This window comes from Taeniopygia guttata, chromosome 1 (assembly GCF_048771995.1).
Source record: "Taeniopygia guttata chromosome 1, bTaeGut7.mat, whole genome shotgun sequence".
Classification (NCBI taxonomy): Eukaryota; Metazoa; Chordata; class Aves; order Passeriformes; family Estrildidae; genus Taeniopygia; species Taeniopygia guttata.
In genome coordinates this window covers 80,417,507-80,442,537 of record NC_133024.1, presented here as the reverse complement: position 1 = coordinate 80,442,537, position 25,031 = coordinate 80,417,507, and the positions used below count along the sequence as shown (strand labels likewise).

The following is a 25,031-nucleotide window of genomic DNA, read 5'->3' as shown; positions in this document are numbered from 1 at the left end:
TATCCAGCTGGAAGAACTCAGATGAGGTAGGATAAACAAACAGGTTCTGAACAGCTCTGTTTGGAATCTGTTCCTGTAATGAAGTTTAATTTACATAGGTTTGAAAATCAAAATAGCCAATATCATCAGTACATCTTTATTTGTTATTTCATGCCTGTCTATGTGCTCACATACTGAAGGAAGAATTTCGAGGTCCAAATTTTTTGGAAACATCCTGGTTGATTAGTTCTTACTTCATCATTGGTTGTTTCTTCCCAAAAAGGAAGAACATCCTTATCACTCAAATATCAATTGCTCTTTAATGTTGCTTCATTACACAATCATGCTCAGTGTCATACTTCTGCTGAATGATCTTTTGATGCTGCTTCCTGTTCAACATCTCTAGTTAGACAGAATGACAGAACTTCTGAGGGCCTCAGTCTCACCCAAAGATATGGATTCAGCTGCTTAGACCAAATGTCAGCTGTTCCTTCAAGCTACTATTTCTGCCAATCTTTGTGCCTGGTATTTATTTTTCCTTTGTGTTTACCCTACAGGGCTCTATGAAAACTATCCAACCAATGCAGAACCAGAATGCTGTGATGTCAGATGGGGACTATTATCAGATCATCAACCCAAAGGGACTATAAAAACAAGCGGCTCAACAATGTGTCACAGGACATCGCTCACAGTTTCATCAGCATCAAGACTGTGTAACAGCAGACTTAAACTGTGTGTTCTTGTATTAATTCTCTTACATACAGTACTTACAGTCTCAGCAGCACAGAACTCAACAGGACTGGGCTTTGGAAGCATAACAACTTTGGAAGATAATTCAACCAATGAAGAATAAAAGAAAGGATTCATCTTACATGATAGAAACACAACAGGCCCAAATTACTACAGTCAAAAATAGCAAGGACTGAGTGCTTTACCCTCAGAGCTCTTCTTGAAAGACCTTTTGGGTAAAATGAAAAGAATGGGCCTCTACCCAAACAACAAGGACACACAAACACAGCTTTTTATTGACTAAAAGGCTGTTTGGTGACTTAACTTTCTCACACCATTTTATACACTGTGTTTTAATGTTTGGAGTTTCTTTTTTTTGTTTGTTTGGTTTTTTGCACTTGTTAATACAGGATTTTATTTTTGGGACGGTTTCTCAAAGCTAAATTAAGTCTTTTCTCTGTCGATATATTTCTAGTCATTGTGTGTGTTCATCTGATAGTTCTGTCTTTTATGTCCTGTCAGTTTCTATTAGAGGAATGACTGCTATGATTTCATGACATAGCAAAAAAAAAAAAAAAAAAAAAAAAGGAAAAAAAAGGAAAAAAAAAGAAAAAAACAGGAAAAAAAACCAAAAAAGCCCACAAAAAACCCCAATGAAAACCCACAAAAATAACAACAAAACAAAATTTAACCAAAAAAGATAAAATAATAAGAAAAAGAAAAGAAAAAATATAAAGCAACCACAAGAAGAACCCCAAACAAACCTTACTGTCCTCTTATCCATGGGAACCATTCATCTCCTTTCCCTTTCCCATCTACCGTCACAGACAACACACATTTGCTTCTGTCTGTGTAATCACAATGAATGGGTACACAATTCCAGTGTGCCTCTGCCACTGTTGCACAAAACAGTTGACTGAGCAAACCCAAAAGGAGCATGAAGGGGGTTCCTTTTAGCTGAACAAACAAGTGCTCTCCTTACAAGGTGGGATCGGACAGTTAAAAAGTATAAAGAACTATATAACAAACTGTTGCTCTAATACCCGTTTTGAAGAAGTCCAGTCCTTTCTCACTGGTCAGTTGAACAGGAGCAGCCTTTTCTAGATATGTTAAGTAAAACCAGTTATGCTCAGCAAGTTGAATAGTTGGGAAGCCTTCATATTGGAGGTGAAGGATTGACATTCATTGTGAATCATATTTTGAGTTCTCCTGCTGTCACACAACCAGCAGCTTTCCATAAAAAATGGGAGCCAAGAACTTCCAAAATTCAACTATTTTTTTTGCAACTGAATTACACTAGAAGTCTTTTAACATCTACAATACAAATTATCTCCTTGGTTTGATTCCATTGTTTTTCTATTACCTACATATTGTTGAAAGTAACTAGTTTATTAAGAATGCACAAGAATGTGTTAGCACAGATAAAGAAACTATTTTTTTTTAATATATAGGACAACCGTTTTCATAAATGTGCAATAAAAACAGTAAATATATACTAGGATATGAGTAGTCAAGAGAAAAGATTGTAATATGCTGGTTTTTCATTGTTTGGGGTGGTTTTGAATTTGTTTACTTTTATTTTTTGTGGGAACATTTCACCTGCTGAGTGTATGAGAATTTGCTTTTTAAAAAGGCTTTTTAGAGTTTACAGTAGAATCAATGGAAGGAAAAGTTAATAAGGGCTGTTTTTAAAAACTTTACATTCCTTCCTATTCTCTAACTACACTTGGGAAGTGCACTTTAGAGATGTTTGCTGTGTAGCTGGGAAATGAAGGAAAACTATATAGAAAATGTTCTCTTAGAAAATAAAATATAGTTACCTACTTTCTAGCTATGAAATACCCCTTGATAAATATTAATGTTGTAAGAACATTTAATCACTGGTGCATAATGCGTTTTTGTATACAATTTACGGTCTGTTAAATTCTGGAGAAAAACAAAAAGAAGATAACCATGCTGCTTAAGCGGTTCAAGATGCAAATGTTAAGCTGCGAAGCTCAAATATTTTGCAAGAGTATTTGTTTTGATAGTGTTTTGCTACAACCTGGACTGAGGAGCCTAAAATGATCTGTGCAAATACGACAACAAAAAGCACCAGCTAATGCAAAATTCTTCAGCACTGGTTTGTTTCTATAATTCCTCCCTTCCCTTCCTTGCACATGCTATATTTTGTTCAATAAAACATGGTGCTTTTTTATTTATTTTATTTTCTTTTAGAGGCACATGTATTAATTGCAGTGAATTGATGCAAAATTGGGGGGAAATGTAGAAATGCAAAAGAAAAAGCCTTAACTAATGGTAGAATGTAGACTTTTGAAGGACAGAAATGTTACTGAAAAGTGATGGAGCAATAACTGGGCAGTGCTCTGGTACTGTACAACAGCTGATAAGTCACACTACTGAGAAAGCTCTTACTAGGTGAGCTCTTGTTCAACTGACCTCTTAATTCTAGTAAGTGTATATGGTCAGTAAACAGTTTGTTATAACCTTTATCTACCTCTGCTGTGCAAAGGCCATCCAACATCCATTTTTGTGATGTTCCTCATGGTTTTTTGTTCACACCATTACTCACTGTCATCTATTTTTACACAGTACCAATACAGCACCTAGTCTGATTCATCTTGATTAAATCGGCATCTGAAGAAAAGTTTTTATTATTTCTCTTTTGCTTCATAGTGAATTAATGTAGAGATCTATCTTTAAGGTATTTTATTTCTTCTTTTTTGCTCTTCTTCATTATTCATCCCTCATTTTTCTATAAAAATGTTTTCAAGTGGTGTCAGTGAAAAATTACTCCTCCACTGCTTGGCTACACTCAATCATGTGTCATACAATATGAGAGAGACAGGAGGAAAAACAGTGACAACATCACATACATAATGTAGCCTAATTAAACTTGGGGAAAATGAAGCAGAAAACAATTATAGACTTTCAATTCCAAATACAAGATGTAATAAATTCATCCCCCTCTCCCTACCTGGAGTTAGTGCCTGCAGTTCAATGGTCTGTGAATTTTCTCTGTCATCTTTTTGAGGTCTGTTTCTTTAATTTCTGAAACCAAGAGTCACATTGCAGTGGAATACTGCTGGGGTATCTGTTGCCATTTTCACTCTAGCAGTGTGGTAAGCAGCTTCTCTTGGTGGCACCTGGGACATCAGGAGTAGACAAAGACTCTTCTATGAAGTTAAGCAACATGTAATCATGTATGATGCAGAATTCCATCCCATCCATTCTTCATTCGTAATAGTTTTCCTGGCACAAACTTAAGCATGCTTGATATTGTGCACATATTACTTTTTTTCAGAATAAATTTGCATCTTGCCACTGCTATAACTGCCATCTTGTTCCATTTCTCCTTGTACTGTATGCCTAATACATACATGATAAAGAGCTGGCTTAACAAAGAAGTAACACTAAAATCTTTCTGCAAATGACTGATGAGAAGAAAAAGAAAAAAATATTTATTTTATGATCATATGGAAGAAATTAATTTCCCATGTCTTTTATCGTCTTATTTTCTACAGTAGGGAAAATGCAGATTTTGTGCAATATGTTAATACTGCTAAGCCAAATGTCATATAACATAACCAGAGCTATATGTTATTCCTTATTGCACTTGCATTCAGTAATACAGTATATTGTTGCTTTTCTTTCATTAAAGAGACAGTATCTTTTTTCTTTTTTCTTTTTTTTTTTTTTTTTTAATATAGCAGGTGAAGGCTATCCTTCTGTCCACCATAATTTAAAGACAAAAAACCAACAAAATGTTGGGATTAAGTTTTAGTTCTATAAATTATGAAACCAAGCCATCAGCTGCCAAAGACTCTGTGGAACAATAGTAACAAACAAAACAAAGATATTTCTTCTTGAGAGATAAAAATAATTTTATTCTGCATGCTTAAAGAAGAAAGAATAAAAGAATGAGAGGTGTATTTCAAACAGCAGAAATAGCAGGTGTCATCTGGTACACGTTGTGACTCTCATCTTATATAGTTATACTCTTCTATTAAAGAGTGAGGGACAAAGCATTGTCTTCTGCTCTCTCTGCATTTATGATAATGAATGTCCTTTTTGCAAGATTTGCCTCTCTGCACAGAAGATACCTGCCTACCATGAGAGCTGAAGATAGTACATGCACACAAAGTTACGCAGTGAAACCTGTCTTGAGAGATTATTCAAAGCACAAGCAAAACTAATTTGTGGAGTAGACCTAGTTTTTAGGAAAATTCAAGATACATGTGAAGACTCATCTAAACAAGGAGTCTGTGAAGGTGCCTGGTCCTTACTTCAGCTTTCACAGTATGTCCCATCAGTGCCACAGCCCCATGATAAGCCCTGCCCAGGCAGGCTTCCAGCTGGGCTCAGAGTCATGCTGACTTCAGTGAGCCTTGGTACAGGTAAAGGCATGCACCCACAAAAAAAATCATGGTAGCATATACGTCTTAATTTGCTATCCCATAATCTCTACTCAGGAATTGCTCATGGGCATAGGGCATAAATCGATCTCTGGGTTCAGCCCTAGCCAAGTCTTGACAAGAAATTGGCAAAAGCATATTAATGGTGAATGGTCTTTTTTTATTATTATTGTCTACTCATATTAGTTTGGTGAAGGAGTGGTTTCAAAATTCAGCTATAAGCACGGAGGACAAACTACCAGAAACTTTGTCATTGTGGAGAAGAAATTAAATAGCTTGTGAGGTAATAAGAGACTGTCATCTTTCAGCAGCTGTCAGCAGTCTTTTAGAAAAGCTTGGGAAAAATAATATGTCTAGTTCTGAGTATGATAATTCTCATTAAAGCTAGATGATTTTATGAGAAATAGGACTGGAGCACAAACTATATCAACTGAGGGATATAATTTGCCAATATTTCCTACAGCAACCATGAGAATTACATTACTGAACACCTCTATGTGTCCAATACTTAACAGTATTTTTTCAAATGGTAACAAGCTTGATGTCTCCCTGGAGGAAAAGGAGAGAGAGAGAACTACTGTCATTCTGGAGAAAATAAAAAAAAAAAAACAAAGGCTTAGCCAACTTAGAAAATCCATCCGAGAAACAGTTATAATTCTTAAAAATACAATTGAGATTAAAAAAAAAAGAAAAAAAAGAAAAAAAAAGATGCATATGTAGGCGTAGAACTATATAGAGATAGACCTATTTCAAAAAAGAGGGACAAAAGTATATGTTCTCTACAATTATTAAAAATACAGCATACTGTAGAACAAAAATGCCAAAGGATAAGACCTATAAAAAATAGAGCAAAATTGCTGTATTTATATTCCTTACTATGGAGTGTGAATTTCCAGGTAGAATTTCAGCTGTAGAAATAGATTTTATAATAAAGAAGTAAATAATTTGGGCAAAAGGGACATGTTTGGTTATTTTTTCCACATACTGTCTCCTATGAGTTTAGTTATTTTTTTGAACTTCTCCTTGAAATCATTGAGTTACACAGGAAGATCCCAGCTCAGACCTCATCCCAGCAGTTCCAGTGGCTGTTGGTGACTCAGGCCGTCTCAGTCATGGGTCCTAAAGGACAGTCTGCACTCAAAGTGCTGCCTCTGCTTCAGCATTTCAGTCCAAACTCTAGGCTCTCCCTCTCTCCTCACACTGTGTTCATCTCTTGGATGCACATGAAGTGACCCAGTTTCCTCTTCTGAGGGGCATGTGCTTACACCTTCTGCATGGCCTGCTTACCCCTTCAGCCTCAGTCACAGGGTCATTTCACAAGTCAGAGGAAACACTACTGTGATTTAGGTGCTGTATGTGCACGGAACACCCCAAACAGCTGAAACAGGATAAACATAATAAGCATGCTTTGGTGCAACCCCTCTGAGCAAGCCAGCTGCATACACCTCTAGACCCTTTTGCTATTTTCACACTGAGAACTATCTCAGAAGAAGGGATTTATCAACCAGTTTTTGTCAAATCTCTCTGCAATAGTTAAGACACTCCTCCCAGCTGACCCCGTGCATGATTTTGCCAGGACTTTTTGTCCCTGGTAGGACAAGATAAAAGAAGATGTGATGTCCCACGCCAGAAGGACAGCTGGATGAAGATTAGAATGCCAGCTGGGACAACTGTAACAAAGACATAGAAACCTTTCCATGGAGTCTTTAGCAGTGGGGGAAATTGAAGACAGAAGAAGGGATAAATCAGGCAGCAGAGGGATTTATTTTCATAGATCACTACAAGTATTTGAATGTATATTTAGTCAGGACAACACTGAGCATTGCAGCACCAACATTTTATGTGTCTTATAAGTGGCAGATATATAACTCTGAATTAAGGTGGATGAAGCATAACACACAGTAGGAACTGGTGATACAAACCAAGAACCTCCTGAGGAAGGTGCTACTTAAGCCAGTGTTCTTCACAGAATGGGATAACCCTGTTTTACTCCTGCTCTCTTGGGCTCATTCTCAGAGCATCCAGGAAGTTCCTACATCTACCTGGAATTCACATTTCTGAAAGTTTTTTACTAGACAGGCTCCTCCACCAGCTTTTTTGTATGAAATGCAGTGTAGGATGAAGTGGCAACATGATACCATCTAGAATGCAGTGAATGAGTTTTCCGTGACCGCCAATCAGTCCTTCTCTAATCAGCAGACTACTCTTATTGAATGAGAAAGAGAAATTAATTTTGTTTTTTTTTCTAGTGTTTTTCCAGTGGACACAAATAAATGAACTAATAATTGGTCTAGTACAAATGTACAAAATTCTGGTTACTACACACGTATAGGCAAGAGATGCTCTTTTCCTCCTCTGAGGAATGTTGATAGAATATCTGGTAGCATTATGTAATTTTGACAGCCTTCATTATAATTTCCACAGGGAATTCAAGTGTGCTCAGTTCTCCTTCTTTCATTTGATGATGAAGGGCACCTAGCACTTTACAAGACCAAGTTCCTATGTGGCAGTGGCACTTAACTATTGTAAGCTACTATTCAGTTTTCTAGGCAAACTCTGAAAAAAGGCAGAGCAGCTACATAAGTTGGAAGATATCATACCTTAATAAATAAGAAAAATAGTCACTAGTTGTTGATAGTTTTGTAGAAAAACAGTAAAAACAAGGGCAAAAGAAAAAAGAATTGTCTTTCTCCTTCCCTCCCTCCACATTTCCCTTTCTCTGACAGTGTCACCAATCTGAACTAGGACATAATTTTGCCTTGGTAGCCCTCTGAAAAATTAAGTACATTTGGTAAGAGGTAAAATTCTCCTATTTCACATTTCCTATACGTGTAGAATAAGAAACAGAAAAAAATAATGAAAAACCACAAAACAAATAATAAAAAAAAATTTTTTTTTTTATCCACAGAGAGATGTTCTCACATCATTTCCTATTCACCATTAGTCCATAGGTTCACTGAATTCAATGGGACTCATGCTTTTCATTTAGATGGAACTAGTATTAATGCCATGGATCAAAATCTGCCAGTTTCAGAGCAAGTCCTTTCATGGACTTCAGGGAGGATTTGAAAAGCCCAAGGTCCCTTTGAGCACAGATAAACTCACATGGATAAGATAAATAAACATGTGATCAGCTGAAAGATTGAAATGTTCCCAAGGTTTGTCCAAGGGTTTGGTCAAATTAGCTGCAGCTCTATGCAAAAGTCATGTTGAGCCAAAGCTTTGAGCTTTGATTTGATAGACCTTTCTTTTTCTGAACTCTAACAAGTTTCATTCAGGGTTTGAATATGCAAAAACTTACACAGGATTATAAATACAAGGAGAAAGACTGAAAAAGATTTATAATATTTTCACTCCCATGAGTGAAAATAAAATTTAAAAATTCTGATAATATTTGGTTTTTTTCATTAACCCTTAATGACAATTTATTTATGTAGCTGTTCAGAAGCTGCTTGGTTTCACTTGTTTCCCTTTGTTTTGTCCAAAACCAGATTTTTGGCCTTTAAAGATTCAGATTGAACTATGCAGCTAAAAATTATATGTTTCTGTTAAAAGATTTGCAATTAAAATTATTCTACTCTTCTGTTCCTTCCAAATTGTATGACAGAAAACTCATGTTAAAAATAGATTTATTTAACTGTGTTTAATCTTCTTTTTTCTTTTCTTTGATATTTGTTTTTATTTTCTTTCTTCAGAGTTAAGGACTGGATTTTATTTGAAATGGGCTAAACTGGCATCAGTGTTTTTTAACAATATGGAATGTCCTATGATTCTTAGCATTGAAAAGAGGGCTATGTGGTCCTGTCAGAAAAAAAAAAAAAAAAAAAAAAAAAGAAAAGAAAAAAAAGCTGTAAATTGTAATAATATATTACATATTGTATTATTATAGCAACTTTAGTTAAGCAACTACTATCTTTAATTTTTTACGGAGAACTTTGATGAAATAATTTATTACAATGACTCACAGAAAAAACTTGTTTTCAAAATGACAGGAGAAACTGTTGAACATTGTGAAAAAAAGACTAACAATAATGCTCTACTAAGAATAAATTTAAAGATGCAAACAGTGAGTCTGACTTTTTGGGTCAGGGTTTTGTGACTGAAATTAAATCCAAGGTGTTGGGGGGAATAATAACTTTAAATAATGCTTAAACTTAAACAAATTTCTTTTCAAAACAAGAAGAAAATAGTTTAAAAAGCCCAACCACTTATGTTCTGGCCTGGACTGCAGTTACCTATTTCATAAATTGCCATAGATAAAACTATAACGATTGAGGTAATTTCCTTACATTCAACTGGTTTTCCAGACTGTGCTGTATAACACAGCAATAGTACTTTACAGCTGTTTAGCTTAGATCCTTTACAAAGGGGATACAATTACAAGAAATGAAAAATAATATCCACAAAAGAGCATTTAATTTTTAGAAGATGTACGTCAAATTTCAATGGTGCAACATCTACAAAAATACATGTTCCTTTACTGCTTATGGGATATCAATGAGGGTGTGAATTGGTGGTAGGTACATGCCCATCTGGTTGCACAGGGATCAGTTCTTCTCAAAAAGGATTGGTAACCAAACCACAGTTCAAAGAGGTGAGTGCAGAGATGTTTACAAGTCCGATTTCAAATGTTTTAGGAACTATTTTGGATAACAACAACAACCTGTCTGTGGAAATCAATGCTGACCCTCCTGATAACCTGAACAAAAATTCAGTTAATCTAATTTAAGGTACTGCAGCAAATAAAAAATGAAAATAAAATGTCATTTGTAACAATCTGAGCTGTAAATATGGTGAGGAAATAAACCAGATGTCTCACAGTTTCCTCACAGATGTGTTATCTAAGATTGCTACTCACACCTTCACAGCCACCTACTTTTTGCCCTACCCACCTGTACACACAGGTAGGTACCTACAGTGGGTGAATGAAGTCCTCTACAACTGTTCTGCTTCAACATATAGAGTACAAACATGTCTGTACTACATACAAACTCCTTCTGCACATCATAATGTCTGTGTTGAAACCAGATTTCCTTGTGATGAATAGCATCCAATGTGAAGGAGATCGATTTCTCTGATTCAGTAGATTAAAATCTGAGGTCCAGCAATGACAGTATTTCATTAGGCTTCCTAGATGGAGATATGAAGACTACATATTGTTTCAAACCTATGGTCAAGGTCCCCTCTACTGCAAGGGTATTGAGGTTTCATTTTATGTGTGCAACATCATCAGGCATAAAGTGAATGCCAGACGAGTGTGATTCCTATTTTCATAAAACCATTCGGGGCACAGAATGAAATATTTTTTTCTGGCTGGCCATTTTCACATGAGGATAAGAAAAAGGAAACAGAGCATGTGTAAACCAAAGTAAAACTCATTAAGCATTTGATATATGTAATGTTATTTCAAGAACCAGGTTGGTTTTTTGGGGTTTTTTTTTCTTTATATTTTCCATATTCTTTAGCTTATGGTGGGGTTACTCCACTTTTCTTAATAAAACCTCACAAGATTACATTAGTCTATGCTCTATACTGAAAGTGATACATAATGTTCTTCAAAAGTAAATGTATTCACCAGACCAAGCAAGCAAATATTTTTTTCAAGGCTTCACTCCTACCCACTTATCTTATTCATTCCTCTTCCATGCCCAGTTGTTTACTATGGTCTTCTGCTTAATATGCTTTGAACATTTCATAGAATCATAGAATTGTAGAACTATTTAGATTGGAAGAGACATTCAATAATCACCTACTTTCCAATGATCCTGACATGAGCAGGGATAGCTTACTCTAGACCAAGTTTCTCAGAGTTCTGTCCACCCTGGACTTGAACACTTTCACAGATGGAATATCCATAACTTCTTCGGGCAACCTGTTCCCATTACTTACCACCCTCATAATAAAAATAATCTTTCTTGTGTCCAATCTATACCTACCCTTTTTCAGTTTAAAACTATTCCTCTTGTGATGTTACTTCAATGTCTCTCTTGTCTCTCCCCTTGTGGTATTGCTTTAATGTCTCTCTCACATTCTTTGTACTGTGAAAGAATCCGCAGTCTTCTCCAGGCTGAACAACCCCAACTCTCTCGTCCTATCTTTGTAGGAGAGATGTTCCAGCCCTCTGACAATTTTCATGGTCCTCCTTTGGAACACTATCTGGTACTGGAGCCCCCAGAGCTCGATGCAGTACTCCATGTAGCATCTCACAAAAATGGAGTAGGCCTTCATCTTGCCCATCATGCTTCTTTTGATGCAGCCCAGGAAGGGATTGTCTTTCTAGGTTGCAAGAGCCCACTGCTGGCTCATGTTCAATTTTTCATCCACTTATGTCCCTAAGTATTTTTCTGTTTGGCTGCTCTCAATTTGTCCATCCACCAATCTGTATTGTCCCTGAGGACTGACCCAACACAGGTGTAGGATCATGCACTTGGCCTTTTTTAGTGAATGACAGCCACCACTCAAGGCCATCAGGTTCTTCTTGAAATCTCTTACCTCAAGCATATTTGACTACTCAGCTTGGTATCAGCCACAAACTTGCTGAGGGTGCACTCAACCCCACTGCATCTAAATAGATTACAGGCCCCAGAGGGACAACACATGCCACTGCTTTCCACTTGGGCATTTGGTTACTGACCATAGGACTTTGGACATGGCCATCCAGCTAACTCATCCATTCAACAGCTCATCCACCAAACACATATCTCTCCAATGTGGCATCAAGGATGTTGTGTGGGACCATTCCAAAGGCCTTACAGAAGTTCAGGTAGATGGGATTTGTAACTCTTGTGTTGTCCACTGTTGCAGACACTCCATCACAAAAGGTTACTAGATTAATAAGGCATGATCTGTATTGGTTAAGCCATGTTGGCTGTCTCAAATCATCTCCCTGTCTTCCACATGCCTTGAAATAACTTCCAAGAGGATGAGTTCCATCATTTTACCAGGTACAAAAGTGATAATGATTGCTTAGTGGTTCACAGGGTCCTTCTTTTTTACCCTGCTTAAAAATGGGTGTGCTCTTTCCCTTTTTCCCGGCACTGGGACTTTGCCTGGTGCCCATGACTTTTCAAATTTCATGAAGAGTGGCAACTACCTCAGTTAATTCCCTCAGGACCCTAGGAGGCATCTGTTTGTGTCAGGTTCCTCAAGTGCTTTTGAATCTGATCTTAACTTACGATGAATGGGACTTTGTATCCCTCGTCCTTGCTTTGAGTTTCAATGACTTGAGAGATTTACACTCTTAGGAATCTGTAGTTTTCCAGAATCAGAATACATCTCTTCTTATCAAGTGAATAGACTACTCCACCTTATTTTAATTTAACAGTGATTTAACAAAGGTTATGAGGAATTATTTTTCCCAATGGACAATTGAAACAGAGCAATATGGAAAATCAAGCATTTTACTTTACTTATGCTATTCTTCAGTTACTTCACAAAAGCCTTGGCTTCCTCAAAATATTTTAGGAAGCTACCAGGAGAAAAGCTTGAATTAAAGAAAGCTTAAATTAAGAAGAGCATAAAGGTTGCAGAAATAGCTAAAACTGCATGTACAGATGAATGTATTACAGGTATATCTAGTCAGAAACTAGGAGGAGAGCTAGTAGGCATAGGTACACAGTCCTGTATGAAATTTAATAACATAGAGTATGTAACAATAAAACCAAATAAATGTGGAAACCTGTGTCTAGCACTCTAACAAGTGAGAATCTAAAAGTTAAGAACAAAATTAAAAGTAACAGCCAAATTTTTCAAACAAAATACAAGTTGGGTCAAGAATTTAGAATTCTTTGTTATATAAAAATTATTTCTAATTTTGAGGGGTATGTGATTTCAGGATTGTGTTCAAGGGGGTTTTCCACCATTTTAAGGACAACCTCTTTTACTGTTGAAACAAATTTTTTGGGCTACTCTGGAATTTTTTTTCATAAGGTGACCAATCTTATTGTCCTTGATAATATGTTGCTCTGAGATTATGCTCCCATAATTTTTTTCTTAAAAAAAGAGCTGCTAATTAACTTTAAAAATATCTTTCCCACATGAATGTATTAGCCCCTTTTTCTGAGGAGGAAAAAATTTCATATTTGGAAAAAAAAGAAAATTAGCAACCTATTATAGGATTCAGCAAATCTATTGCAATGGTATAATAACTGTTTATCCAATAGTGAAGCATCACAATAAACTTACTTTAAATGATGCAAATTATATGGCATAAGACATACACATTTCTAGTCAATATTAATTTTATTATGCCTACTGTTATATCCAGTATCAGCTCCAAATCAAATATATCTTTCATTTCTATCACTCGATATATGTTAGGAATATGGTGTATTCCTACTTTGTCAAAATAATATGTAATTACACATTTACTTCAAGGTGTCTCATGATTGTGACAACATTGTAAAAATTCAGGTCTTCCACACAGAGCTATAAAAATCAGCCTTTCAAAAAAAAAAAAAAAGTGAATTAAGAACTGAAACCAAACCCCAAACGTTTTGAAATATCAAAGGATACATGGAAACCATGTCAAAATCAGTTTAGACTCATGTGAATTACAAAACCTGGAGGTTTAGGTAAATGGAAGGAAACTGGGACCGTGGTTGTTTTGGTACTGAGTCAACCATACAGCTCAAACCCTCTAGGTCCTAAATCCAGTTGCACAGTTATTCCCACTCCATTTCATGGAACACCATAGGCTCAAATGGACTGACTGTGACTTATTACTGCCTGCAACAAGTAATTCTCTAAGTTTTAGCCCTCACCATACCAGTATGTGGTTCTTGGCTTCATTAATACGGTGAATTTCTACACACAGATGTACACAATATTTTGGTTACCCAAGGGACTGGTTTATGCAGCAGGAGGAATCCTACTACAGTCAAGAAGTACTTCCAGAGCTGCTCTGTGGAGGCTTTCAAGATTGTATTAGCTCCATGGGGTTTGGGGTAAGTTTTTTTCTGTAGCATTATTACATGAGGTGCCATAGATGTTGATATTGTACTTTCCAGTAGAACATAATTTCGGGAAAAAAGTACCCACAGGAAACCAGTTATGATTTTTTCATCTTTAGCCAGAGCACTAAGTTCAGCAATAACACTAATCTATCCTGCCTTTGAACTTGTACAGTATTTTATTAAAGCAAAGATGGATATGAAACAAATGTTCCATACGGTCTGAAAAGTCTCTTTCTTTCTAATGCTTAGTATTTAAGAACTTGAAATTTAATTTCTCTGCTATGTACTGTATTGTATGAAATTGATTCAAAGACCTAGAGCTAAACAACCTCTACTCTTGTTTTCTGGAAATCAAAATCCCCATTTAGGTGTTCACATTCTGTCTCCTTAATAATTCAATCCTTATTTCACTTCTTAAGAGATGTCCCTGAAGTATCAAATTTTAAAGCAGAATAAATAAATTTCTAGTCTAAGTAGAATGCATTAATCTATCCATTATAACTACAATGAATTAAATAAACAAATAAATATAATACAAATACACTGCCTGGCTGACACCTACTATCATCTCTGGGACAGATAAACATGATCTGTAGAATATGATGAAAAAAGAAAGTTCTTCATTTAATATAAACATACCCAGAAAACTGTTTGAGTTGTCAGAAGAAATGCAAACATCCCCCATTCTCCATATTTGTAAAAATTCCATATTTTTTGCAATAATTTATCCCCCAGGATTTAGACACTGCATTCAACACTGAAGGGAAAATATATGTAAGAATATTTAATGTAATTTCTGTCTTTATGTGAGGTGTCCTTTCTCCAATGCCCAAGGATATAATTGAAATGAAGATGAGACTAAACAATATTCCTGATATTGGGAGTGGTAGTGGTGGTGAGCTAATTCCTTTCTATTTCTCATCTTATTTTCTCTTGCCCTGCTTGTATAATTGCACACTCTCATACTTTTTTTCCACAAAAGAGTTTAAATGCAGCATATGTGATGGTGGTTTAATTTCTTTCTGTGGCTGAGATCTTCTTCCTTCCTGCAAGTGCCTTTTCAGGCCGGTGGGCACAGTCCCATTTCCCTTCATCTTCTTTTGCCACCATGTATGACATATTTCCAGTTTCAACTTTTCTCCAGAAAAGGAGAGCCTGGGAACAAGAATGAAATAGTCAAGAGGGCAGATAAATTTGCTTTCTTCATATCCTTTTTCTTCTCCAAGTCTCTGTAATACATTTCACCTCATCCATCACATCCAGGGACTTCATGACTCATTACCTCCTTTTTCCAAATGGTGATTCTCCAGGGATATGGCTGCTCAGGACACCTGGCCCAGAGAAAAGGAAGGCAGAGTCAGATGTTCCATCCATCATGAGGCACAGGATTTCCAAATCCCAATATTTTGCTTTGCACTCACAAACTTTCTTTAATTTTTTTAAAGAGTGCCTTTATAATCATTGGATTAAAAAACCAAAATGTAGCCAGTTCTATCTATTTTTGAATGGCATAGTGGTCCCAGGATCATGAATTTAATTTTCTTTTATTACCATTAGCCTGCTTCTTGAAATAGCTGGGTATTTGCTTCATTACAGTAAGCCTGAATAGTCATTGATACTGAGTTCATCAAAAGCCAGAAGGGAGATTTGTAATCCAATGTTTCAAATCTTGACAGCATATTCTCTTTGCTTGCCCTGATTTTTATTTCCATAGCAGAAATTCCTCTAGAATCAAATAGTAAATGTAAGACAAGCAACAAATGCAGGAAAATAACTTTGCAGAGGTTTGTTGTTGATATTGATTGTTTATAAAAAGTGTTGCTTTTTATAAATAAGTTTCACTCCAAAAAAACACCATCTATAAAGAAAAATCTACCCATGTATGATGACAGAACGCAGTTCAGGGACCCCCTCATGAATGACATATTGACTGCTCAAAGGTCAGGTCAGGTGTTCAATTTATTGGTTTTTTTTTTTCCCATCTAAATATTCTTTAGAACAATTAAATGTGAGGAAAAGAATGAATTAATATTCTGCACGCATTTCTCTAATTTCAGCTGGCTTTTCCTTAGGATATTACCTGCATCCAGCAGCTTCAATACTATTTCTTAATAACCTCAGAGCTTCCAAAAACTAATTGATTTTCTTTACTAGCCACCAGGTGGCAATCGTAAACTTCCATGGACTTAGCCTGCTCCATCAGCTCTTCTGAAGCAGCTACTGCAGACAGAGAATATGCTGCAAACAAAAAGCAGAAACAGGTATCTCCATGGTGACTATGATACTATGCTTGTTGTTTTTCATGGATGAAACTAGATGAAACCACGTTTGTGCTTCTAAATTACGTATTTCTTCTCATTAAGACCTGAGCAGATAACCTTGAAAAAAAATGTGTTCTGCTGAAAGATGTACTTTGTCTCTCAAACAGCCTGTTGATAGCTTTTTATCCATGTGGAATTTCAGCCTTCTGGACAGTGACTATAATGAATATTACTGAAGAAAATTTATATGGAGTTTTAGGTTGCCTTTTCTACCCAAGTAAAATGTAATAAAAATTTGGCTTAAGTACTTGTTTTTCTCCCTCTCTTATATCAGGGCTTTGAGGGAGATATGCAAAGCTATGGCAGGCAGAGAAAGAGAAACTGAATTTTCCCTCTTAATATGATTAATCTTTTAAAGGACAGAGAGATATTTAACAGAATCTTGATTTTCAATATCATTGTCATACTCTGAAAACTGAAAATGGAAAGCTCTGGTCTGCATGTGTGTTTTATTTTGAACATTTCTGTTGAGAGAGATATAGCTAGACATCAGCAGATTTTTTTTTTAAAGTGTTTTAGGATCTTAAACCCTATTGACATTTTATTTTCATTTTGTTTTTCTTCCAAGTCTCTTGCTCCTAGATCTTTTCCTGTAGGTCTTTCAGTCTTATCTCCTATATATTTAGATTCACTTGAAACTGTTATCTACTTAGTTGCATTACAGCTAAGTGAACAACAAAACAGCAAAATAAAGATGGAAAGAACACTTTGATTCTCAATAATCTAATAGGAATCACGTATTTTGATTAGGCTACACTTTGTTTTCTCTTAAAAAACATGGCATAAAGTAAAAAAGAAAAAAATTATGAAAATAACTTTTATTTTATGAAAAAATCCACCATCCATCCAATAGGCTTGAAGGACATCAGAATAAGAGCAAGGAAGTAAAATACTTTTTTACTTAGTCTCCTGCTTTCTGGTGAAAGTTACTTTCAGAAACAGCAGTTAAGAAGACATGAAAACCAATAATAATTAGATCATCTCAATCAACTTGAGGTAGCATAGAGATATGAGAGAACCTTACAGACTGATACTGTCTTTACCTTAATTATTTACCATTTTCTATTTAAGTGTTCTTCAACATTTTCCTGGAGCATTTGTTAGGTATAAGGTAGGAAACTGGCAGTCTAGGTGTGTGATGTGATGAAGAAATTCCTGTGGTGATGCAGTCTTTTGCTGTCTTGGGCTTTTTACTACCTTCCAATACACAGGCTGTTTTGTGTGTTTTTCTCATTCCTGAGCAAATCCAAATTTCCAAAGTCAAGTACATTTCCATTACAGTTTTAAATCTCCCTCTATCATTCAAAGACAAGCAAAATTTCAATTCATATATTCAAATCAAGAAGAAAAGCCGAAGTTTAATATTACTACTTGTAAAGAAAAATAAGGTAATTTCTTATTTTAAAAAGAGAGAGGCTATCTCCATGCAGTCACCATAAAAAATACAAGGACTCTCTAGTTCATGGACCTGAGGTATTTTTCCCTGTTGCTAACTTGTGGTTCTCTGTAGGAGCAGTTAGATGGCAGTGCTGTTACACTATTCAAAGCAACCACTTATTTATGGTTTTGTCAGAAACCATCACTTCAATCCAACATTACAAAGTCAAAGCATAATTACCACTAATGCTCCCCCTCTCTTGAGCAATGCCATCAGGGTATATCTTGCAAATGAATGGAAACTGTTAATTATAATTATATTAGACATCCATATTGTACGTTTCAGCAGTGCCGGTGTCGTCTTTGGATCTTTGTTTATCATTACACAGGAGATATTAAAGTAAAAGGATGGAGACCACAGTGACAACACTCCTTTATAGTATGAAAATTATGCATCCTATTTCATTAACAGCTCAGCCCAATAATTTGAAAGTGCTTGTAACTGGATTACTCTATGCCCATATTTTACACATATGTCACTAAAAAAGAAGTAAATGTTTAATTAATCTTTTTTTTTTTTTTAGGTTATTTGCAATCTAATTAAGACGTTTGCTTTCATTGACAAAGCAATATTTCATATTTATTTTGCCTTGAAACACATATCTTCATTTTCAACCCAACCCCCAGGGAACTATTTCAAGTAGAGCTATAATATGTGTACAGTACAAAATCCTGTCTGTGAGGAAACTGGGGAATAGCAAGTGCTTTCTTAGCTCTTCATCCTTTCTTTTTCACACCAATTTTCCCAACTCTGTTTTCCTTTTCACAAAAACCCTAGTTTGTTCTTAGTTTCCTGACCTTTCCAGAAAAGACCTGTCATCTTACTCTTAGCATTTTATTCAGCCAATCTTCCACAATCTGTCTGGTGCACCTCCCTGACATTTTTCAGCTATGCTGAATTCTGACTACTGCAGTGATTCTGCAGGTGTGTTACATTCTTTGAACTTCTGCTGTGTTTTCCTAGAACTTGCCTGAAATCAGGGAAGTATCCCTTTAAGCACCCACAAGTACATTCATTTGTACTACTTTAAGTTTGACTAAATTACTGCAATGCCACTCTCTGCAGTGGTGATGCAACTGTACTGCTGTAGAAGACCTCCTGCTGGCTGTAAATGTACACCTTTTCCAGCTATAGCAGGGCTGAGTAAGCTGTTAAAGCCTACATATCCTTTCTTAGGTCTTAGCAAACATCTCTACCAGTGTTTGCTCCCTCTGAAAGTCAGCTTCCACAGTTCTAAAAAGTTCCATTCAAAATGAGCCAAAACTGCAATGAATTGCTCATCATTTTGAACTGATTAAACCATTAAGCATGTAACTTTTCCCTAATCAGACGAGGATAATAAACAGGAAAAGAGCTATTTCACAAAAGTGCAAATTACAGGTGCCAGGACACTGTAACCAACAGAAGGTTGCTCAAATAGCCTTTTACTGTCCTAAATCATACTGATAAAAAGTTGGCTGCTTGTATCCATTGCAGCAGACCATTTAGGCACCACACAGATATTTCTCCTTGAAAGGAAATTCTTTGCTATCTTTCTTTTAGACAAAACAGTTTACTTTTCTTTTTTATTGTTGTTTTTTTTTTTTTTCCTAGAACGACTTTCCAATCTCCCTCAAACCAAAGCTGTTCTTCTAGCAGGATTTCTGCCATGTGGCCAGTGGCCTGGGAGCTCCAGGAGCTTCAAGGTAAGCTGATGTACTCAGGGCTGCTGGGGACTGCATGTACAGCAGAGGACCACTGAAGGCAGAGTTCCTTGGACTCCCCCAAGTTACCATCATTGCAGGAGCTTGCTATGGGGAGTGCCCACGGAGGAAGGAATCAGGGAGCTGGCTGTTAATGAAACAGACTTTTCCTAAGAAACCTTCCCGGATCCAGCTGGGAAATTAGAAGAATTTGACATGGTGGAACATTTGAAATGTTGTTAAACATGCATTTCCCAGTGGAAGGTTCCCAGACAGCTGTCATAATTTCAGTACAAAAGAGATAAATACACAACTGAAGACAGCATAACCATTCTCTTCTCTTCTTTGCATTAATGGCTCAGAAATTAATTTGCAATAAAATCCTTTGAGTTTATTAATTTTATCTGAACTCAGAGAGATAGTTCTGTTTATATTTTTCCAGTCTTCAGATAGAAGTCATCTTCAGGAAGAAGTGATAGAGATTCTGCACGAATACATGGTGAATATATCTTCATTCATCTGCAAATCCCAGGCAGAGTGTCTGTTGTATATATCTATTCTCCACATAAACAATTACTCATAAGCAATTATTATATCAATGCTGACATTGCTAGATATTCTGAGTCAGCTCCCATGTCCTTGCTATGTCTCAGCATGATTTATATGCATATCTTCATATGTGAAACTCTTGAGAAAACAAATTATGAAATGGAAATGACAATGCCATATTTCTGACTGATCATTATGGAAGATCTCACTCCAGCATCTTTGAGGTTGGTATTGTGGCCTGACATTGTCATCCAAAGTTTCTTAGGGAGAGGACTAAAAACTTTTTGAGTGACACATCACCCTGAAGTTCTCATGGTAGGAACATCTAAGAGAGGTAAAGCAAACTAAGCCTTAGAATGCTTCCTACTCTTTGATGAATAGAAGCAAATCTTCACATAGGTCAAACCTGCATGTAAAAGTTTGGGAGACTTAAAGTTAGTTGAACTATACCCAAGTCTGTAATCCCCATATAGACAATCACGATCCCTTTCTCACACAAAAATATTTCCTTCAATTTACTAAGGCCATGCTGGCTACATATGAACCTACCAAATATAATGTTTATATTGATCTCTTTGATCTCAATGTAACCTCTTTATCCAAAACTGGTAATATGATGTCCCATGAACATATTATAATGTAATGCCATTCTACATTTCCCATTGAAAGGCAAGTTTCCATTCAAAGTTTTTGCTCTCTTATTTAAAGCTCTCCAGGGAAGAGTGACCTAAAACCTTTACTTTTATTTAGGGCAAACATTCTTCACTTGAACATGAAAATCTGTCAATAGGGAGACAATTGAAAATAGAAAAAAAAAATCAAACTGAATTATTAATACGAAAGATATCACATATGTACAGTAACTTGGTGGCCAGTTAAGAAGGTTGTTGGAGCTCCCAGTCAATCCCATAGGACTTCAGGATAGCTTTGCTATCATTTTGTCTCACTCTCTGTGGTATGTATGCATATACCACAAATCTGTATTTGAAAGTCAAGGCAAGTAGATCTAGCTATTTGTAATTCATTTCAGTACACACAAGTCTCAGGTTTTTACTAGTCTCAATAACATCACACATTGAAAAATAGACACTCAGAATTTTAATTTATTTTCACACAAAAAATATTTTAAAATAACCTATATTTCTCTTCAAGTGTATAGGAACTAGAGGGACAATAATTAATGATATGTCTGCTAAAATATTGTGAACTTTTCCAACTGTGTTGTTCTTGAAGCTGGATAAACAGAAAGAGAAACAAAGAAACAGAGAGAGAAAGAACAAGCATACAGTATTATAATTTTGTTAAAAGCAAGTGTAAAATAATGGACAAACACCACTCCAAGGTGCTGGTGAATGTCCATTCACCATGGTGCTTCCTGTCCTCAAAGCACAGGAAGCCATATACAGACACACTGCAAAGAAAAAAGAAATTAATAAGAATTTGTTTAGATTAGCTCTGTATTCAAGTCAAATGATTTTTCTAACTTAATCCAACAGAAAAAAAAAAAGGATTCCATTTAAAGATATATGGTAAGAAGATGCAAACCCATTAGAGATCTGAGGAGATGCCCATGGGAGATGAATTTGGAGTGATTATTAGATATTTTGCATTTATGATTTTCCTTACCACATTATTTTGTTTCATGCAAGTCATCCATAATTTTTGTATGGAAAAATATAGATTTTAATTTTTTTTTTCATTTAGCCATTCATGTTTGAAAGGCAGAATAATAAAGCAAAAAAGCACATGTTATTTTCTTTATTCAAAATTTTCTCAATATTTTCTCATTTTATTTTGGGCCCTAGTTTTTCCTGTGTAAGGCTACTGCAAGTCTATTGCAGAGAGATATTTCACTCTGTCAAAATAAGAGCATAAACTCCAAGAGGGCATAGTTTTAAGATACACCAGAGTTCACAACTGGGAAGCTAATACTGGGTCCTACTATGGAAGCCATATGTGAATCCCATTATGATGCATGTAAGGATCCAGATCTACTAGAGGTGGACCAGCATGCCTTGGTCCTACTTTAGCTCTCATCCAGCCTACTGATCACAATATTACAGAGGTGATCCAATGAAAAACACACTGAAATACCCCCCTTTCTCCCACAAATGATACCTTTTTTTCATCATATCACTTAGTCAGGTCCATGCAACCCAGCTTTACATGAATGACAAAACTCTTCTAAGTCAAATGTTTTTTCTAGTCAGGCTAGTAAAAGGCAGGACTCCAGCTTAGGATAATGCAACTACTACATTTTCTGAGTGAATCCTGTCTTGTATATTTAATGAACAAAACAAGTCTTACAGACAAGAAAGCCAAATAAATTTGCTTATGAAAGATTTCAAATACCCTTGGAGATTGGTTGTGATTAGGCAACTCAAGGGTTCATGTGTGTATCTGTGTTTAATTAGCAGGCTACGCCACAGTTTAAAAGTCCTCTGCAAGTAGATCCTTTCATGACTGTAAACAAGGGCAAGAATGAATATGCCTAACACTTTTAATAAAGTTGCTTCTCTCCTCATTTCAAACTTTTTCTTTTTACGCGGGAGTCTCCCATTCCTCTCAGTTTCTAATTTGCCCATGGCTGCTACTGTTGATCATCCCCTCTAGTCTAGATTACCTCTGCTGCTACAAGACCTCTCAAGAAACCCTTTTCTCTACTGCCTAGTGTGTTTGTATTAAACAATGAAATGAGGCATATTGTAGTAAAAAATATAACCAGAATAACAGAGTAATTGGGGATGGAGAAGGGAGAAAACCTTGCTTTAGAGTTCCTACACTTAGGCAGATAAAGCTTTTTATATTTTTTTTTCTTTTTTTAATCACTTCACTGAATTTCTAGAGCTTTCCTCCCTTCATCTGACCAGCTGGGTAATTTAATTTAGTGGTGATGAAAAAAAAGTTCCAATTGGGTGCTGCTTTGTTTACTTGATTGTCTTTTTCAGTGCAAAATGAAACTAACGCACTGAAGAACTCTGGGAGAGAGTGTAGGGCAAGCAGAATGCAGGATTTTAAAAGCTGCCTTTATTTTCTTCATTCTTCCACTTCAGACATTAAGTATCTCTCAGTTGTCTGTCTCAGTTTATCTGTCAAGATAAAATAAAACTGACAAGGTGGCAGAGTGAGAGAAATAAGGTTGTACATATGTGAAGAAGACAGAGTAACCAAAAAGCTAACTCAGAATTGACAAAAAAGTGATCATGGAATAAAAACAGACTTCTTCCCTTATAGCATAAACTAAAAATAAAACCAAAAAATCACCTCACAAATACATTGCACTTTTCAGGATTCTGTTTAATAAAACTCTTTCAACACATTCAAGAGTGAATGATTCTACAAAATCTTTTGTATTGCTAGTAGTAACTGATTTCAGGATTTGAATTGCAGATCTTTATGGAATCTACAATAATGAAAATAAAAAGAAAAGGTCTAAAGTAAAAGGTCAAATACAATTCTCAAAATATAATTTTTTTTTAAACTATCAGACAAAATACGTGGATCACCTAGTAAAAGAAGGGTAAGGTCATGTCCATTTCAGCACCAAGGCAGAGACAGCAGATCAGGGTACAAGCAACAGCCACTGTCTGTTAGCTTGATTTGGTGTCCAAGACAGGGACAGATGTTTGTGACCAACTAAAAGCAGCTGATGTCAGACAGTGAGGAGTAGTGACGGCTGACGACCAAACCTAGCCTCTTTCTTAAACTGTAAAGTCAGCCAATTCATCCTGCCAAACTCTGAGCCAAGAGGCTCTCAGGAAGGAGGGTTGAAGCCTCTGCACCTATAAGGGGCCTGGCAGTTAAAGTGGAACAGATTAACTCCTTATGGAAATGTAATGCCTAATAGAAATATACTTGGTCACACAACAGAGGAATGAAGCAAGCAGGGGTGTGTGTTAACCAGTGTTGTAGCAAAGGCTGCTTAAACTAAACCCTACAGCACAGAGCTTCTAAGATAGAATAGGATGACAAGGAGGAAATGTAACAAAAGTCTGGCATCACAAATGTGTAGGAAAGGATATTTTCCCTTTGCTTGATTACCATGCGTCAAACCTTTTCACTGCTCTTAGGCAAGGAAAGTTTTCATTTGCTTCCTAACTTCCCTAGGCTTGTGTGTCTACTCTTCTGAGATCAAGCAGCTGGAAGTGACTTTGTCCGATCACGCAAAATGAGCTCAAAAAGCAAGGCAGTAACATTGATTTCTGGAAGGAATGTCAGGCCCAATTCTCCATCTGTCTTGAAAATTCCTTTAGCAATAAATTGCTAGAAATGGACAAAGCATACAAAGGGAACATCACTACATAATTACCTTGTTATTTTCTGCTGTTGGTGACAGCCAGAGACTGAATTCTGACTTTCCTGAAGTTTTGGTCAGATTCAAGATGCCCATCCTTGTACATTTATATGATAGCTCAAGTCTCAAGATAATATGGCACTTTAAGCCTAAGAATATTCCCAATAACTTCAGAGACATCTGTACTACTGCATTAATATTGTGATATTTAACTGTTCTGGTTGAGTCAGGCAGTTAAATGTTCCAGCTCTAGTTATTGTGTATGGGAATATGGAATTTTAAAACTATTCCTTGAAAACTGGATAGTTCCTGGGAGAATTTGTCCAAACAGTTGGAGATTTGGTTGGGAAATCTAAATCACTGACAGAAGTAAATATGACCAAGAACATCAAGGATAACAAAAAATGGTTTTTTATGCATTAATATGCATCAGAAATAGAAGAAATAATAGAAAAAAATGTGGGTCCTCTCTGGAAGATTATGGGACATCTGTTTTCCCAGGACACGGATAAGGCTGAGGTACTCAATGACTTTTTTTTTTTCAGTCTTCACCAGCAACTACTTCAGTCACACTACCCAAGCTGTAGAAGGTAAAAGCAGGAACGGGGAGAATGAAGAACTGCCCACTATAGAAGATGGTGTTCAAGGACATCTAAGGAACCTGAAGGTG

The 25,031-nt window shown here is 36.1% G+C and overlaps 1 protein-coding gene across 1 annotated transcript in view; it reads left to right on the top strand.

The window, feature by feature from the left end:
• NALF1 (NALCN channel auxiliary factor 1) overlaps positions 1-9,193 on the top strand; it is a 437,334-nt gene extending 428,141 nt beyond the window's left edge. Inside the window, exon 3 of the mRNA XM_030276918.4 lies at positions 537-9,193. Coding sequence (XP_030132778.4) covers positions 537-832 — 296 coding nt within the window. The 3' untranslated portion in view covers positions 833-9,193. The remainder of the gene's footprint in view (positions 1-536) is intronic.
• The last annotated feature ends 15,838 nt before the right edge of the window (positions 9,194-25,031 follow it).